This window comes from Cetorhinus maximus, chromosome 9 (genome assembly GCF_964194155.1).
Source record: "Cetorhinus maximus chromosome 9, sCetMax3.hap1.1, whole genome shotgun sequence".
Classification (NCBI taxonomy): Eukaryota; Metazoa; Chordata; class Chondrichthyes; order Lamniformes; family Cetorhinidae; genus Cetorhinus; species Cetorhinus maximus.
Window position 1 is genome coordinate 38,011,961 of NC_135887.1, and position 19,401 is coordinate 38,031,361.

The following is a 19,401-nucleotide window of genomic DNA, read 5'->3' on the forward strand; positions in this document are numbered from 1 at the left end:
TCCCTGACTCCTTGGGAAGCCTGCAATAGCTGCAAATCCTCTGGAAAATTCTGCCTGGCTGTCCTCGTCTGTCTTGGAATGTATAAAGATGTTGACCTTTCTGAACAATGTATCTGTCACAAGCTTGATGCAGCTGTGTGCTGTGGATTGTGACACTCCACAGAGGTCACCAACAGAATCCTGGATGGGTCCCAAGGTAAAGAAATTGAGGGAAGGAGTCACTTTTAGCACTACTGGGTGCCCACCTACACAGTTGGAAGCTATCTTGGGGCCTATCATCTCATATATTGAGGGTACTGTCTCCCTTGAGAGGCAAATCCTTCTTCAACATTGGACCTCAGAACCCCTCCCGATGTCATCATGCGCTATTGCACGTGATGTCAGGAGTGCCGGGTGCCCATGCAGGTGAAGTAAAATCCTGAATTATTACTAAAACAATAGTGCTGGAGAAATTAATGGGACTGAAAGCCAATAAATCCCCAGGACCCAATAATCTACATCTCAGGGTGCTAAAGGAGGTGGCCATGGAAATAGTGGATGCGTTGGTTGTCATCTTCCAAAATTCTGTAGATTCTGGAATAGTCCTGGCAGATTGGAGTGCAACAAATTTAACCCCACTATTTAAGAAAGGAGGAAGGGAGAAAACAGCAAATTACAGACCGGTTAGCCTAACATCAGGAGTAGGGAAAATGCTGGAGTCTGTTATAAAGGATGTGATAACAGGACACTTAGAAAATATCAATGGGTTTAGGCAAAGTCAACATGGATTTCTGAAAGGGAAATCATGTTTGACAAACCTACTGGAGTTTTTTTGAGGACATAGCTAGCAGAATAGATAAGGGAGAACCAATGTATTTGGATTTTCAGAAAGCTTTTGATAAAGTCCCACATAAGAGGTTAATGTGTAAAATTAAAGCACGTGGGATAGGGGGTAATATATTGGCATGGACTGAGAATTGGTTAGCAGACAGGAAACAAGTCTATTATTTGGCACTTTATCAAATGCCTTTTGAAAATCCATGTACACACATCAATGGCATTACCCTCATCAACCCTATCTGTTATTTCATTAAAAAAAAGTTAGTTAAACATGATTTTCCCTCAACAAATTGCTTTGCTTAATTAATCCACTTTTGTCCAAGTGACTGTTAACTTTGTCCTGAATTACCATTGCTGGAAGCTTTCTCACCACAAAGGTCTAACTGGTCTATAGTTGCTGGGTTTATCCTTATGCTATTTTTTGAACAAGGGTATAACATTTACAACTCACCAGTCCTCTGGCACCTGTATCCAAGGAGGATTGGAAAAATATGGCCAGTGCCTTCACATTTTCCACCCTTACTTCCCTCAGCATCCTTGGGTGCATTTCATCCAGGCCTGGTGACTTATCAACTTAAAGTACAGCCAGCCTTTCTAAAACCTCCAAGTCAATTTTAGCTAATCCTATGACTCAACCTCCTTCTCTTTCAGAATGACTTTGACAGCACCTTCTTCCTTGGTAAAAATAGATGCAAAATATTCATTTAATATCTCAGTCATGCCCACTGCCTCCATGCATTATTGCCCTTTTTGGTCCTTAACTGGCTCCATTACTCCTTTTACCACACTTTTACTATTTATATGCCTATAGAAAACTTTTGGATTCCCTTTTATGTTAGCTGCCAGACTCGTTGCATTCTTTCTCCTTGCATCTCATTTATTTTTTCATTTCCCCCTGAACTTTCTATTCAGCCTGGCTCTCAATTTTATTATCCACCTGACATCTGTCATATGCACCCGTTTCCAGCTTCATCTTATTCTCTATCACTTTTATAATCCAGGGAGCTCTGGAATCATTTGTCCTACCTGGCCGACATTTATCCCTCAACCAATATCACTGCTAGAGATTATTTGGTCATTACCTTATTATCATTTATAGTACCTTGCTGTATGCAAATTGACCACTCCATTTCCCTGCAACGAAACAATGACTACACTTCAACAGTACTGTGAAGTACTTTGGGATGTCTTGAGGCTGTTGAAGGCCCTTTTTAAATGCAAGTTCTTTCTTTATTCTACTTACAAAGCGACTCCAATGCCAAGCACATTCTGATAACATTGTGGGCTAAGTATGACATGAGGAGCATCATCACAATGCCCCTTTATTACTGAAGGTAACCTTAATCAAAGAGATAAAAACAAAAAACTGCGGATGCTGGAAATCCAAAACAAAAACAGAAATACCTGGAAAAACTCAGCAGGTCTGGCAGCATCGGTGGTGAAGAACAAAGTTGACGTTTCGAGTCCTCATGACCCTCCAACAGAACTAAGTAAAAATAGGAGAGGGGTGAAATATAAGCTGGTAAGGTGGGGGGGTGAGGGGAGAAGTGGGGTGGGGGAGTGGTGGTTGTAGGGACAAGCAAGCAGTGATAGGAGCAGATAATCAAAAGATGTCACAGACAAAAGAACAAAAAGGTGTTGAAGGTGGTGATATTATCTAAAAGAATGTGCTAATTAAGAATGGATGGCAGGACACGCAAGGTACAGATAGCTGTAGTGGGGGTGGGGTGAAATAAGACTAAAAGGGCATAAAAGGTATAGATTTTTTAAAAACAGAAATAGGTGGGAAAAGAAAAATCTATATAAATTATTGGAAAAAACAAAAGGGGGGGGAAGAAATGGAAAGGGGGTGGGGATGGAGGAGGGAGTTCAAGATCTAAAGTTATTGAACTCAATATTCAGTCCGGAAGGCTGTAAAGTGCCTAGTCGGAAGATGACCTCCTTCAACACCTCTTTGTTCTTTTGTCTGTGACATCTTTTGATTATCTGCTCCTATCACTGCTTGCTTGTCCCTACAACCACAACCCCTCCACCCCACTTCTCCCCCCACCCTCCCCCCACCTTAAACCAGCTTATATTTCATCCCTCTCCTATTTTTACTTAGTTCTGTTGAAGGGTCATGAAAACTCGAAACATCAACTTTGTTCTTCTCCGCCGATGCTGCCAGACCTGCTGAGTTTTTCCAGGTATTTCTGTTTTTGTTCAGGTTTATATCTAAATTAGGAATGCCTCTATTTGCACACTCACTGACAACTAAGGGTTGTAAGGCAACATTTGTGATGGATTAAATGAAGATCTGAAATTATGACTCTGTGACACAGTGTCGTCTCGCAATGTAATTTGACAGGGTCATACACTTCGCACAAAATTTAAGTTCCAAATCTATTCTACATAATCTTTCTGGCCACACCAGACGAGGGAGGATAAACCGGAGTGAAATTAACATTGAAAATCGGCAGAAGCCTGGGACTGATACTCTTGTTCAGGAGCCTGTGTGGCATGAGAGAAAGCCTTTTCTGATTATGCAACACACTGATTTATTACTTTTCTGATTACTGAGTAACAAAGCACGGTACAAACTCCAAGAGCATATACCTACTACCACAAACACAAATGTGACTGAATTCCATTTGGAAATCTGGGGAGGTACAGGGGGTGGATTCACAGCAGCCAGTGAGCGGCAGAGCTGCATTCCAGCCAAATATTTTGTGCATATAAGATTGAGCCAGGTGGATATTTTGTTCTTCTCCAAATTCACAGAGGTGCCTCTATTAACTCTGTTTCATCATGGTAAGTATAGCCCATTGTGATATATTCAATACAAATGTTCTTGTTAAATGAATTGTTTTGGTAGCTGAGTATAGTAGGAAAGATGGCAGAGAGACGCTGTGATGGTACATTTAGGAATACAATTTCACACAGTGTCTCATCAGCTCAAGGGAAATGGTCATTGTCCATTGTCAAATTCAACTTATTCTATGGTAGAATACATTTCAGTCTCTTTTAAAATAGTGTCTCAGAGATTAATTCATTCCCAAAAACAAAGACGGAATGTGGAAAGCAGTAAAAGGATACAGAGATGGACTGGGTGCAATTTTGAAGTCAGTCCCCAAAACAAGCGCTGAGTTAGCAGAGTGGCCACTCCACCCACCCATTTGTTCGGTGGGTGGCCTCAGCTGATTTAAGAGCTGAGCCCATTAATCAACCGCTGGCACACCGTGAGCACCAAATGTGTTTCCTAGTGCAGCTTGCTGGTCTGTGGAGGCAGAAAATCAGCTGGGTCCCACATTGTGCCAGTCAGACAGAGGTGGGGGTTGGAGGAGAGATCCCCTTGAGGGAGGTATTACGCAGGCCAGTAGCAGGGTGAGAGTTTTTTGGGGAGCTCAGGAGAAGCATTCTTTGCTTGCTCCCATAAAAATTGCAAGTTCCCTGGGCTGTTTGGGGCACAAGCTTCACCCTTTGTACCTGAGAATTACAATATGGGTTCTACAACTGACATAGGACCTACAATGCAAATTAAAACAAGCTCCTGCCTGTTGCAGTGGGCAGGCTGTGTATTAATTTACAGACTTGCTTGAAAATTGTATCAGAAATATCTTGGGTGTCCGGGCAGCCAAGATACCTCGCCAATTTAAATCACTTTATCAGGTGAGAAAGTAGCTGCAGCAATTGAAAATCGCCTCAAAATTCCATTCAGGAATAATTGGATGGAAACAATGTAGAGGATCAGTAAATGGCTAATGTGTCAAATAATTCTTCATGTCAATCTTCACAAATGAAGACAAATTGCATACCCAGTCATTTTGGTTCATAGGTAGACACCATTGAAGCAGGTGTCTGTAAACTTCAGCAAATGCCCACAATGCTCCTGGGCCAGGTGAGATACCACCTGGGTTTCTCAGAATTATAGGGACAAAATAAATTAAATTTCTAACATTTTTAGTGATTCTACAGGGGTTGTACATGACGACAGTGAATGTTATTCTAATGCTCATCTATGGGTAGAAATAAATCCTAGACAGCATTGCAAGGAGTAAGGGAAATATTCTAGACAGCATTGCTCAGGGTATAATGAAAAATTTTGGAAAGCATGCACAGTATGTAAAGAGCATTGCACTGAAGTCTATTAATGCTCATCTTTAGAATACTGTGGCCATAAAGAGTGAGCAACATGAATTTAGAAACACCTTGTCAAATCTCATAAATCTGCTGAAATTCATTGAGGGTTTAATGAGTGAATGAGAGCTAGCCAGTGGATATAATTGATTTGGATATTCAGAAGCTAAATAATAGTGATGATGAATTGTTAAGAAAATTACTCATGGTGAATTTTCACATATCTATATAAATATGTTTATATACCCCAAATGGTGATCCTTGTCTAGATCACTTGACTAAAATGGCTGCACAAAGATACAAGTTTCCTAAAGTAGCATTGCTGTCCCAACCCCCCACCCTGCCCGCCTACAAATAGCTGATAGCAAGGAGCATATTGAGCTACAGTTTAATGTATACAGTTAAGTTTTCCAATGGATTTCCTTCATTTATTCAACATGCACATACAGTGACGGTTGTACAACACTAGCGCAGAAACTGGCAGTGGGACTGAAGGCCCTAACAAAATGCTGAACTATATCGCTAAATCAGTAGTATTCAGTGGAACAAAGGCCAGAATTTTCCGGCCCCAATACAGGCAGGACTTGCCATGTGCGAGGCGGCACTCCAGCCAGAAGTTCATTGACTTGTGGCTGGACCAGAAGGTCACAGCGGTGGGCGGGTGCGGAAACTCCCACCGAAAGACATGGCAGAAGTATTTTAATACCAATTAATGTAATGTCAGGCTGATTGAAACACAAAACAGTAAAAGTGTGCACAATGAAGAAGTGCTATTTTAAACAGGTCAGTGGATATCTGAGATTAGCAAAACCCCACCCCACTGGGATACACAGAAGTGTCTCCCCTAAATGAAGGTAGTAATTATGGAATTGAACTAGACCCAGCGCTACTGGAAGTATAACAAGAAATTGTCTTATTTTAAGGTAGGCTAGCGAGACCATGGCATTGGGCTTGCCCACCACCACTAGGATATATTAAGTGCTTCCTAAATCGAAACACAAGGTCAGTCATGATATTATTGAATGGTGGAGCAGGCTCGAGGGGCCGAATGGTTTACTTCTGTTCCTATTTCTTATGTTCTTCTTATGTTCCTAAAGCGACACTTAAAGTGTCAATATTTTTAGCAGTTTAGGAACGGTTTGAAGGCCACCCAAAATACCACTAATGGGTCTTATTTTAGGACATCAGAATACAAAGGTGGGAGTGGGGCACAATGAAAAGGTGTCCATCAGTAAAGGCGGAGAAAGAAAATAATTTGGGTGCAGTTATCCATCAATTATGAGAGATTTCAATATAAAGGTCTTACAGTTATGAAGGGACAAGACCAAGACTACTAGAATACATCTCAAGGTATTTGATTGGAAGTCAAAACAAACTCATTTAGCCTTTCATAGATTTCTGCTGAGGCCACATTTGTATGCTGCTTTTTACTGGAGAGTGTTCAGAGAAGAGTGACCAGCATGATTCTAGAATTAAGGCCTTGGGGAAAGATTGAATTAGTTTTCAGAAAATATTTTAGGGAGGCATGATTCAACTCATGAAGAGCAAGAGGCAAATAATGTTGATATGTTGGGTTTTTGACTTGAGTTGTCTGTTCAAAATTAGTGAATACAATTAAAACGAACTAGCCTCAAGCAAGTCAAAATATTAGAAGAAATATCAGTCTATATTTTCCATTCATTCATTGTCAATATTGCAGCTACTGTCATACAAAATACAAAAACAAAAAATGCTGGAAAAACTCAGCATCTGTGGAGAGAAAGACAGAGTTACCGTTTTGAGTCCGTATGACTCTTCTTCAGAGCATATGGACTCGAAACGTTAACTCTGTCTTTGTCTCCACAGATGATATTAGACCTATTGAGTTTTTCCAGCATTTTTGTTTTTGTTTCAGATTTCCAGCATCCGCAGTGTTTTGCCTTTATGCCACTGTCATACAGAATAGTTTGGAGGGGACTTCCTGAATAATTGATTGTCTCTGAACAGATCAAAGAGAATATGGAAGGACAACAACTGGCTGAAGTCACATAGGCTATCTCTAATGAATGTGATCAGAGTGCTCTCAATGTTGTAAGTGGGATAGAAATGAAACTGAATAGAATCAAAGAGGGAGTGGTGAACAAGTTGATTATGAAGTTGGAGGGCAATGATATGTTGGCATAAAATAACCAACAACTTATACTTCCATGGAGAGACAAGCCATGGTGAGAGTCCTGGACCTCCAATCAGATATGTCCATCATAGGATGCTCTGCAAGGTGACAGCAATATTGTGACAAACTAGCTACCGAATGAAGGGAAATGGCGTGTACCACTCTTACTTTGTAACACACTAAAACATTTTTTTCCATTTCTTTCAGACATCCTACACTGAAAAAGGGGAGAAGGTATTGTCCAACTGCTAATTAAACTTTCAAACAAATCGTTTTTCTGCATTCTTTCTACATTAGAAAAAAGACAATAACTCAAAACTCTTCTTTTACAGCCAGAAAAAGGTCGATTTATCAGCTTTCATCACCTCACATTTTGGGTAGGAAACGCCAAACAGGTGAGATGTGTAGCAAGGAGCACACCCAAGCACAACTAGCTCTGCGCTCAACAACAATAACGTGTATTCGTGTAGGAACATAGGAACAGGGGAAGGCCATTAAGCCTGTCGAGCCTGCTCCGCCATTCAATAGGATCATGGCTGATCGAACACTTCAATGCTTTTTCCCCACACTATCCCCATAACCCTTTGCGTTATTGTTAATCAAAAATCTATCAATCTCTACCTTAATCATATTCAATGACTGAGCTTCCACAGCCCTCTGGGGTAGAGAATTCCAAAGATTGCAACCCTCTGAGTAAAAGCATTTCACCTCATCTCTGTCCTAAGTGGCTTCCTTCTTATTTTGAAACCATGTCCCCTGGTTCTAGACTCCCCAACCAGGGGAAACATCTTACCTGCATCTACCCTGCTTATTCCTTTAAGTATTTTGTAGGTTTCAATGAGATCACCTCTCATTCTTCGAAACTCTAGAGAATACAGGCCCAGTTTCCCCATCTCTCTTCATAAGATAGTTCCGCCATCCCCGGAACAAGTCTGGTGAACCTTCATTGCACTCTCTCTATGGCAATAATATCCTTTTTGAGGTAAGGGGACCAAAACTGCACACAGTACTCCAGGTGCGGTCTAACCAAGCTTCTATACAATTGAAGCAAGACTTCACTACTCCTATACTCAAATCCTCTTGCAATAAAGGCTAACGTTCCATTCGCCTTCCTAATTGCCTGCCGCACCTGCATGTTAGCTTTCAGTAACGTATGGACAAGGACACCCAGGTCCCTTTGTACATCTACACTTTCTAATCTCTTACCATTTAGGAAATACTCTGCACATCTGTTCCTTCTACCAAAGTGGATAATAACCTCATATTTTTCCACATTATATTCCATCTGCCATGTTCTTGCCCACTCACTAAGTTTGTTCAAATCCTCCTGTTGCTGCTTTATATGTTCCTCACAACACATATTCCAACCTAGCTTTGTATCATCCACGAACTTGGAAATATTACATTTGGTCCCCACATTCAAATCATTGATATATACTGCGAACAGCTGATCTTTGTAGTACCCCACTAGTCACAGCCTGCCAACGCAAGAATGACCTGTTTATTTGTACTCTCTGTTTTCTGCCTCTTAGCCAATCCTTAATCCATGTGTAGCACCCTTAACGTAATAAAGCATCACATGGCACTTCACTGGAGGGTTATAAAACAAAATATAACACCAACCCACATAAGGAGATATTAGGGAAAATGATCAAAAACTTGGTCAAAGAGGTAAGTTTTAACAAGTGTCTTTAAAGAGGAAAGTGAGGTAGAGGGGCAGAGAGGTTTAGGGAGAATTCCAGAGCTTGGTATCTAGGCAACTGAAGGCATGGAGGCATGGCCATCAATAGTTAAAATTGGGGATGTTTAAGAGGTGAGAGTTAGATGAGCACAAATATCTCAGAGAGTTGTAGAGCTGTGGGAGATTGCAGAGATAGAGAGGTGTGAGGCCATGGAGGGATTTGAAAACAAGGTTGAGAATTTTAAAATCAAGTCGTTGCTTAATCAGGAGACAATGTAGGAAAGCAAGCACAGGATGATGGGTGAACACGACTTAATTCAAGTTAGGATATAGGCAGCATAGTTTTGGATCACTACAAGTTTATGGAGGGTAGAATGCGGTCAGCCAGGATTGCGTTGATGTAGTCAAATCTAAAGGAAACAAAGGCATGGATGAGGGTTTCAGCAGCAAAATGAGCTGAGGCAGGAGTAAAGTTGGGCAATGTTAGAGGTGGAAATAAGCGGTGATGGTGATGGTGATGGTGCGGCTATGTGATCTACCACATCTGGGTACAGCCATATCTGCAGACAGCAAGATCCATGCAACTAATTTTGCACACGACATACATGTATGCAAAATGTCACACAACCTTCCATTTTATTGAGCTCCAATGTTTATTCATAAAATTAAAAACCGGGCTACTTTAAATTTCAGAATGCCATTGATATCTAAAGATCTTAGGAATAAACCTAAGGAGAAGATTATATCTAGATATGATGAAAATAATAAAAGAGTGAATATGGGAAAACATGTAAGAAGGCTAAGAAAGAAATAAGGGAAGCAAGGAAAATCATAAAAATGTTGTCAATCAAGAGCTGAGTTTTTAAGCGATCTTTAAATAAGGAAAGAGGGGTGGATGTATGTGGAAAGGTGAAGGTAGGAAGGGGTTTTTCTGGAGCGAAGGTGAGGGATGTAAGCTTAAAAGAGATGTCAAAGAAGCATTACAAATTCTGGAAACACATATTCAATCTGTCAACACCTGAAAGGCGAAAAAACAAGTTCATATTTCATTTATCAGGTCTGTTGGAGAGCTGATACCCAAAAAACAAGTTTGTCTGTGTTTCAGAAGCTGACAGGCCCGTTGAGGATTCTTAGCATTTTCTGTTGTTTTTACCTTTTTGCATGTGTCCTTTCTTTGAGAAAATCTACTGAGCAGCAAAGAAACACAATGCAGGACAACACTAAGGTTTAAAAATGTTGGAGAAAAAGTGGTGTAATTCAAGAATTAGTGGTTAAGTGACAGGATGCTTGGGTTTTCAAGTGAGGTTGTTACAGTAAGATGGGGGATAATGACATCAGAAAACTTGAAGATTCTTGTGGACTGGATAGTGCCACTGCATGCTGCCTGACAATCTGACAAGATTCAGCCCACCCCCAGAAACTTCACCTGATTCTCTTCCCCTAAAGTGCAGAAATTCTATAGGGTCCTGAACCTCGGCTAATCTGACTGTTCCAGTATATAAGTTCATTCACCCTCTGGGTGCTGACATTTCTTTACTTGGAAGCTTATCACGGACAATATGTACACTGTGCAAACATGTCAGAGAGCACACAACATTGCAACACCTGTTACAAACCTACCACAACCTCACAATTCTCTTCAACATTGCCAAATTTACAAAGCTTTTGTTTACCATTCCTAATAAAAAGACAAAAGCTGTATCCACATAGCATCTTTCATGTCCCCTGAATGTTCCAACATGCTTTAGAGTCAATGAAATGGAGTCACTGCTGTTATGTAGACAAACATGCCAGTAAAATTTGCACACAGTAATGTGCCACAATCAGTTATGAGATAAATGACCGTTTTTGGTAGCAATCATTGTGGGATGAACATTGGTCAGGGCAGCAGAATCTTTCATATGCACCTGAACAGGTAGGCAAGGCTTCAGATTAACATCTCATCTGAAAGATATGTCCTACAATGCAACCTTCCTCCTACTGAGGTGTCAGCTTTGATTATGTGCTCGAGTCTTGGTTTGACCACATATTTGATGAATAACGGGCTATCTTGGATTGGCCTGGGTGAACAACATTCCCATAAGTACAGTTAACTTCTGGTGCTGTGGAATAGTTTCCAGACCCTGTTTTACTTTCTCCCACTCATATAATTGTTGGTTTTCTAAATCCCAAGATTCTCACTAGTCTCTGTTTGGCCTCATTCACCTCTAGTTTTTTAAACCTCAGCAGTGCTTTGGCCCTTAATTTTGTCTTTTCAATTTAATTTTTTAATTAAATTATTAGACATTTTATAAATTCTAGTTAATTTACCAAATGTGAAAGGAATCATATTAAAAAGATCTGACCAACACACACATAATAGTTATCAACCCTTTTACCATCAAAGAGCAACAGGACAACACAAGTTACCTCCAGCTCAGTACAGCCTATATAAATTGAAGCCAATATAAAGAGAAGTCAATGAACAGGCACAAGGACAGATTAGAGTAATAGATCTTAGATTAGATTGTCAGAGAAACAGTTAATATTCAATCAAAGTAGCTCTTCTACAACATGATTTGGTGGTCAGGAATACAGTTATAGGTTGCGAGGATAAGTACTGATGACGATGTCAATACCACATGGAACACAAAGGCTGCTGGGACCAGAGGGATGTAAATTGTAAGGCCAGAGTATTCACTCCATCGAAACATTCAGAAGTTGGAAGTGAGTTAAGTACAAAAATCACAAAGTGGTAATAACTGTTATTTTTATATGCATTTTGTAAATGGAAAAAATACTTTGAAAAAAAAATTCACTCTTGGGATATGGGCAGCACTAGCAAGGTCAACATTTATTGTCATTTCTAGTTGCCTTTGAGAAAATGGTAGTGGGCCTTCTTCTAGAACCACTTGGGTACATATAGTATAGGTACCCTGCAATGTTGCTAGAGAAGGAATTCCGTGATGTTAACTCAGCAACAATGAAGGAATGTTGATATATTTCCAAGTCAGGATGGTGCATGACCTAGGGGGGAGCTCAGAGGTGATGGTGTTTCCATGCACCCGCCAGTCTTGTCCTTTGAGGTAGTGGGATTTACAGTGCTAATGATGTGTAGCAAGGCGAACTAATATACTAAAGCAGCTTTAGGTAGGTTGATTCAGTCATCAGGCTATGCAGTGTTATAAGGTGAGTAATTTCCTTTTATATATGTGTTCATAGGGCCAGCTATTGTGGGCAATGTGGAGTGTGAGAATAGGCTCTTATAAATACTGACCTTCTTTGTAATACAACCCAGTTTACTGTAACTAACCTATAGAACTAAACCAATGTCAATCACATGGTGCACATTTATCTGTCACTGTAGGCTGCAGCTTATTACTGCGACAAGTTGGGATTTGAGCCTGTGGCATACAAAGGACTGGAGACAGGGTTTCGTGAGGTGGTGTCACATGTCGTTAGACAGAATAAGGTAAGGATCAGCTTTTTGAGAGGATGTTACTAAAAGCTGCCACTACGTCGTACCATCTTGACCTTGAAATTCTGGGATTGAAAAGGCACCAGATCCAGAGATGGAGAAGAGTCTGAAATCAGGGGTGAAACTTGGATCTAGCAGGAATTACCATTTTGTCAATCCTGTTGGAAATTCCAGTGCCTTAGTGAGTGGTCATATTACAATCCAGTGTAAATGTAAGAAATACATCAAAAGGCTATTTCCTTCATTATGTTCTTAGCATTGCTGCACCTATGAATCCCTGGCCTTCTAGGACTATGGAGGGGAGGTACTGAAATTCTCAGTCTGGTTTTACGGCTCTGTTACATGACTTAGCCCCCGGGGCCTACCTGCTATAGAGCTGATCTTCCAGACAACCTTTCTTAGTGGAAACATTTAACTTTATTTACAAGAAAGCAGTAGCAGCAACTACATGTGTGCATCAAACTCCATAGCTAAAGAAGAATTCTCTCCTAGAGATTCCCCACACTGCTGACACATTGGTTTACACAGATCATGTGATCTTACAACACAGTGGTAATGGCTACCACTGGCAATTTTTGCAGCTGCTGACACTGAACAGTGTTTCACCACTTTTCAATATCGCCGTCCATGCCCGGACACCAAAGATAACTTCATGCTATGGTCTTCATTCAGGAGATCCCTGGATGGGTACTGTGTAGCTTTACTAAGAGTGGTTCCCTTCCCTGTGGGGGAACTACTACCCATGTACCCCATAATAGAATATCATCTTGACTGCTCATCTCGTGTCTTCGGTTGAAAAACGGCTTCATCAGAGACTGGTTCCTGTGACCAACCATGTAACACTTGGTCCCTCACTTGAGACAGGACAGGATCACGATTCATCCAGTTTCTTATCTGCCTAGCACAGACTGGCGAGGAATCTTGAAAATTCATCACTAAGACGAGTTCCTGTGGAACTGGGACATGTTCATCATTCTCTTGCAAAAGAAGGCAACTCAGGGCATCGGCATTTGCTATATGAGTCCCTGGTCTATGTACAAAGATGTATTCGTATGCTTCCAAAATCAGGGCCCATCTTTGTATTCTTGCGGAGGCTATGGGAGGTATAGCCTTTTCTTCATTAAACAGACCCAAAAGTGGTTTGTGGTCTGATATTATTGTGAAATGTCGCCTATGCATGTATTGGTGGAATTTTTTTACACCAAAAATAATTGACAGACCTTCCTTTTCAATCTGAGAATATCCTTTTTCAGCTGTGGTAAGTGTCTTGGGTACATAGCCTACTGGCCTCCTTGTACCGTCATCCATTTTATGAGATTATACTGCTCCCACTCCACAGGAGGATGCATCGCAGGTTAGCACCAATTCATCTGGTCATAATGCACTAACAAATTTGAAGAGTGTAAGAGCTGTTTTACTTTCATGAAGGCTTCTTTTTGGGGTTCCTTCCAAAACCAAAGCTGGTTTTTTCTTAGCAGTGAATGTAGAAGGGCCAGAACTGTGGATAAATTTGGTAGAAATCACCATAATAATTTATCATCCCTAAAAATGATTTAAGTTCAAAGGTGTTCTTGGGTGCAGGTGCCTCTCTTATTGCTTTAACCTTCTCTTCAACCGGGTGTAACCTTGGGCATCTACCTGGTGGCCCAAATAGATGACTTTCATTTGCTTGAAAAGTGCATTTTTCCTTCTTCAGGCACACTCCTGCTTCTAAAAATTGTTTCAGGACTTCCTCTAGGTTAGCCAAGTGTTCCTTTTCTGTGAAGCCAGTTATCAGTGCATTGTCCAGGTAGGCCACAACCTGAGGTAGTCCCTGTAGTAAGATCGCCATTGTCCTCTGAAAAATGGCACAGGCTGAGGAAACACCGAAGGGCAGGCGTGTATATTGGTATAACCCTTTGTGGGTATTTATGGTTGCGAATTCCTGGGAGGCGTCATCCAGCTCCAGTTGCTGATATACATGACTCATGTCAAGCTTTGTGTACATTGTCCCTCCTGCTAGTTTGGCATCGAGGTCTTCAATCTTGGAATAGGGTACCTATCCAGTTTGGCTGCTCTGTTGACCATTAGTTTATAGTCTCCACAGACCCGGATGGTCTGGTCTGGTTTAAGGACAGGGGCTATGGGTGCTGCCCACCCTGAGTAATGAACCGCTTTTATGACACCCAGCCTCTCTAGCCGGTTCAGCTCAGTGTCAGCCTTCTCTCTCAGGGGGCAAGGCAATGGTCTTGCTTTCAAGAAGTGAGGGGTTGCTTCTGGATCCACGTAAATCTTGGCCTGTGGGCCTTGGATTTTTCCCAGTTCATTCTTGAAGACGGTGCCATGATTTTTTTAGCACTTCTGGTGGTCCACCTGCTCTCAACTGGAAGATTTCGTACCAATTTAATTTAATCTCCTTTAGCCAATCACGCCCTAACAGACTTGGCCCTTCACTTTATACCACCACCCAATTGGTAGCTGTGCCAGTTGGTGTCTATAATGAACAGTTGCTCTGGTGATACCTTTTACTTGGATTTCTTCGCCTGTGTATGTTTTCAACATGGCAGATGTTTGTTCCAAAGTTAATTGTTGATCACCTTTATTTAAATATCTGAAAGTGTGTTCTCCTATTACAGCGGTAGAAGCACCTGTGTCTACTTATATTTTTAATGGTTTACCATTCACTTGCGCTGTAACAAATATTGGTTCTGTCTTCCCAACTTCCATGTTGAATAATAAATAAATGTCAGAATTGGTTGTTTCTGGCTCTTCTGCCTATTGACTTTACTGGACTTTGTTTGTTGTTTGGAAGCCTGTTTAACTATCACTTTGCGCTGTCTCATTACGTGTCCACTTCTGTGCCAATCGCCAGAAGACTGATTGTTTCCACATTGACGAAAATTATTTTTTGATTTAGTTGCTAAGCTGTTTCCTCTCATTTTTTGGTTAGCGGGGGCTGTTTCCCACTTTGTGGTGGAGTCCCGGCTTTTTGCACCACTTTCGGCTGACTGTTCCCACCCAACTAAGAGAACGGTGCCATTTTGCACCCCTTAAATTGCTTGTGAATCCTTTACAGCACTTTCCATCGCCAGCATTATTTCTAACGCTTTAAAATCAAGATTCACTTCAGCCAGCAATCTTCGTTGAATAGTGTCTTCCTGCACGCCACATACTAAACGATCCCAGAGCATGTCATTCAGGGTTTCACCAAAATCACAATATTCCATTAGTGGTTTTAACTTCACCACGTAGGTAGAAATTGTCTCCCCCGGGGTCTATTCCGTGAATTGAACCTGAACCTCTGCAGGTTGTGACTGAGGGTTTAGGTTGAAAATGTCCCTTAACGAGGTCCACTAATTTACAGAAAGTCTTTGAATCTGGGGCACTGGGGGCCGTCAAGCTTCAAATTAAAACATAGGTCTTGCTCCCACAAATACTCAGGAGAATCGCTCTCCTCTTTTCCTGCCCTGTGATTTTGTTGGCTTGAAAGTAGAACACAAGACATTCTATAGCCTGTGTCTGTGGCTGGCTCAAAGGGATTGATTATGCCAAACTGTGGCATTTCGGATGAGTATATCTTCTTTTATTTTTAATGAATGTAGATACTCACAATTGCTGTGCGAGGTACAGTACCGAATCTGATTTATCCTCATCGCCAGTCTGTTATAGAGTTGGTCTTCCAGGCAACTTTTCTTAGTGGAAATATTTAACTTTATTTACAAGAGAACAGCAGCAACTACATGTGTGCATCAAACTCCATAACTAAAGAAGAACTCTTAAGAAGCGGTTCCCTGCGCTGCTAACGCATTGGTTTACACAGGTCATGTAATCTTACAACACAGGATTATTCTTGATGCTACTGTCCTATGTTTATCCAAACTATAATTATTACACTATCTGAGATAGGCCCTCCAGTTATGATACCTGAGCTAGGCCTCTACGCCTTGCTTTAACTATTATAGTCCTGTTTCTGTGATCCTTTCTGTTGCTCAGAACTTTTAGAACTTGAGGAAATTCAATTCCAAACTTGATCCTGTAATTTTTTTTCAACAGATTTTCTTTGTTTTCCAGTCAGCACTGAATCCTGATGAGAAGGGTGAGTGTTATACTTGGCATCGGTTTAATATTGGAAATTACGTGGGTTAAACAGTTCCTGTAAAGAGCTATTAAATATGATGTAGATGGAACTTAAAAACCTGACAATAAAGACTTTGCTCGCTGTTGATTTCAGGTCAATGGGCCCTTTGCTGTTTTGTTGATTTACATTCTATACTAGCAGAGTGTTAATAGTACTGGTGAGCTGGGGTACATCTTGTATTAATAGTATTGGTGAAATGGACTACCAACTATATTAATAGCACTGGTGACATCAGCTACATCCTGTGTTAGTAGTACTGGTGAGATGGGTTACAGCCTGTGCTAGTTCAGTGACTTCTAAGCTCCGATATAGCCTGTTTAAAGGTGGTGATGTATTGGGGTATAATGTTGGTGAGCTCAGATATAGCCATGTTGTCACAATGTCAGTAAATTGAGGTACACCCTGTGGAGGTACATTGTTGGTATTTGGGTATGCCCTGTGGATGTACATTGTTGGTGTTTGGGTATGCCCTGTGAAGGTACATTGTTGATGTTTGGGTATGCCCTGTGGAGGTACATTGTTGGTGTTTGTGTATGCCCTGTGAAGGTACATTGTTGGTGTTTGGGTATGCCCTGTGGAGGTACATTGTTAGTGTTGGGGCATGCCCTGTGAAGGTACATTGTTGGTGTTTGGGTAGTTTCAGTGGTGGGTACAGCCTCTATTGATACAACACTGACATCCGCAGTTTTGTGAACAGGGCTACTTCCATGTATCCAGGAGGAAACCATAACACCAGTAATATGAACTGAACATTGGCCTAGAACACTGTAGACCTAGTTCTGTAATCTATATTACCTGTGTGTGCAACTTCCCATTGCAAATGGGGAATTGTGGAATTACTCCTAGTTGCCAAACTGTGAATGAACATGGTCCATTGAATTTCTCACTAGATTATGGGCGGAATCATCCCAGATTTTCACAAAGTGTGGTGGTGGGTGGGAAAAAGGACGTTTTACCCGCCGGCCACAATGGTGGGTTTTTGTGTCATATCGTCCCATTCCGGGCGTGTCCCACCTCATTAACAATGCATGCCCAGGAAACACGCTGGATCGCTGGTGGGGCAGCCTCTGATTCATCCGCCCCACCATCACCTCAGGCCGTCAGTAAGCCAGGTGCCAGAATTAAAGGGTGCCCCTGCACAGAGCTAGCTCTCTCTCTAAGAGATCAGAGCTGTTGCAAAGTCATGGCTGCCAAAGGGAGGAAACATGCTGGCCCCAAACTTAGTGATGCCTCCCTCGAGCACCTACTGGATGCTGTGGAGGCCACCATAAAGTCCTCTACCCCCGCTATGGGTGTGGACTAGCAAGCAAGGTTACCCATCCAGCATGGGAGGCAATGGCAGTGGTGGACAGTGCCAATGCCCTGCAAAAGAGGACAACCACCCAGTGATGAAAGAGAATGAATGACCTCCTCCATTCTGCCAGGGTAAGTCACTCTTCTCATCACACTCCACTCACACGCTCACAATCCCATCACACATCCACAGGAATCTCACTCACTGCCAGTCCAAGGGCCATCACCATTTGCTCTCTCACAGATATTTTCAGCTGCCCTATGGATCGTGACCTCATACCATCCATGGCACCACTCACCACTCACACATGCCAGGCATCCTTCTCATCTGACCTGGCAGGCATCCTGCTTACAATCTCTCCATCATGCAAGACAAGCTGGCACACAGCAAAAAGGAGAAGTCACAGACCGGTGGAGGAATGTCTGACTTCAAGGTCCTCACAGACTTAGAAAATAGAGTCATCCAGCTGGCTGGCAACAATCTGGACCATTCCTGTGCTGACAGTGAGGTCGGCAGTGCTCAATCAAGTGAGGATCCAGCAGTGCAGCATCCATCAGACAACCATGCTGTGAGTGAGTTCCCCTGTTCCGCAGTCCCCTGCCATGTACTAATTATCTCTCCTCGCTTTCGCAGACACATCTGGGAAGAAGCCAAGGGAGTCCATGACCCAGGTCCTCGACTCAAGCCCCAAAGGCACCTAGAAAGAAGGGTCTGATGACACCCTAATTGAAGACCCGTCACAGTGCTCACTCACACTGTCCACCAGTGCAGAGACACACACCTTGGTGGGACATAATTCTAGAGTAGCCTCGGGGTCACAATCTGGTGAGCACTGTCTGATCCATGGCAGGTGGCAGCAGGAACTTCCCAGGTTTCCGACACTCAGGGGACTGCTGGAGAAATCTGCTGAGTCCGAGTCAGATGACGAGCCTCTGGACTTGGTCATACCCCAATTGCTGAAGCTGCAAAGACAAGCTTGGGAACATTGGGAAGGGGTGTCCGCTGCACTCCTCAGATTGCAAAGCATGATCAAGGAGTCCGTCCACCTTCAGTCTGAGGTGATAGCGCTGGCATGCCAATGCACCGAGGTCAACGCTGATAGGATGGTGGCCACCTTGGAGACTTTGGTCCAGGACATCGGTCCTGCACTGCTGCACATGTTCAACTCCATCAATGATGCCATAGCTGGCTCCAACAGTGTCAATGCGAGAGGGGTTCTGGACAGCTTGATTTCACTCCAGCTTCCCTTTCTCCCCAAGGAGTTAGCCAGGGGCCCTTGGGCACCCAGAGGGAGGAGGGTCAGCAGATGCATGTCCCAGGGCCATCCTCCCAGGTGACTCCGGGAGGCGTCCAGCCCATCCGAATCCCCTCTTCCTGTGACCCCAGCAGCTCCAGTTCCACAGGCCAAGGAGGGTATCACTGCCACACAGCAAGACCCCAAAAGCAGGCCGGGACCCTCCAGGTCTCAGCCCTCCAAAGGATGCCCGCCAAGCTCATTGCAGACAGGGCATAGCAGTCAGCAGGCTGCCTCCACCTTTGCTGTGGATTTGGGGGAGCACCAAGAAGTAGCTGCAGGGTTAGGAAGGTTAAGAAGATGTAGCTGCACAGCCTGGGCACGGGTATTAATCACTTATAGATAATGTTCACTATTGTAAATAAACTCCCAAGAATGTCTCCTTGCCTATGGCTCTTTGTTATGATGAGCAGTGTTCATGTTACTCAGTGGTGAAACCTTGGTTCCTGCCCAAGATAAAGGCTGGTGTCT

General features: G+C 42.5%; 1 protein-coding gene across 1 annotated transcript in view; it reads left to right on the forward strand.

Moving 5' to 3' along the window:
- Positions 1-3,466: 3,466 nt before the first annotated feature.
- The window catches only part of hpda (4-hydroxyphenylpyruvate dioxygenase a), a 34,426-nt gene continuing 18,491 nt past the window's right edge, over positions 3,467-19,401 (forward strand). Inside the window, exons 1-5 of the mRNA XM_078548551.1 lie at positions 3,467-3,609; positions 7,295-7,321; positions 7,420-7,482; positions 12,115-12,219; positions 16,258-16,300. Coding sequence (XP_078404677.1) covers positions 3,607-3,609; positions 7,295-7,321; positions 7,420-7,482; positions 12,115-12,219; positions 16,258-16,300 — 241 coding nt within the window. The 5' untranslated portion in view covers positions 3,467-3,606. The remainder of the gene's footprint in view (positions 3,610-7,294; positions 7,322-7,419; positions 7,483-12,114; positions 12,220-16,257; positions 16,301-19,401) is intronic.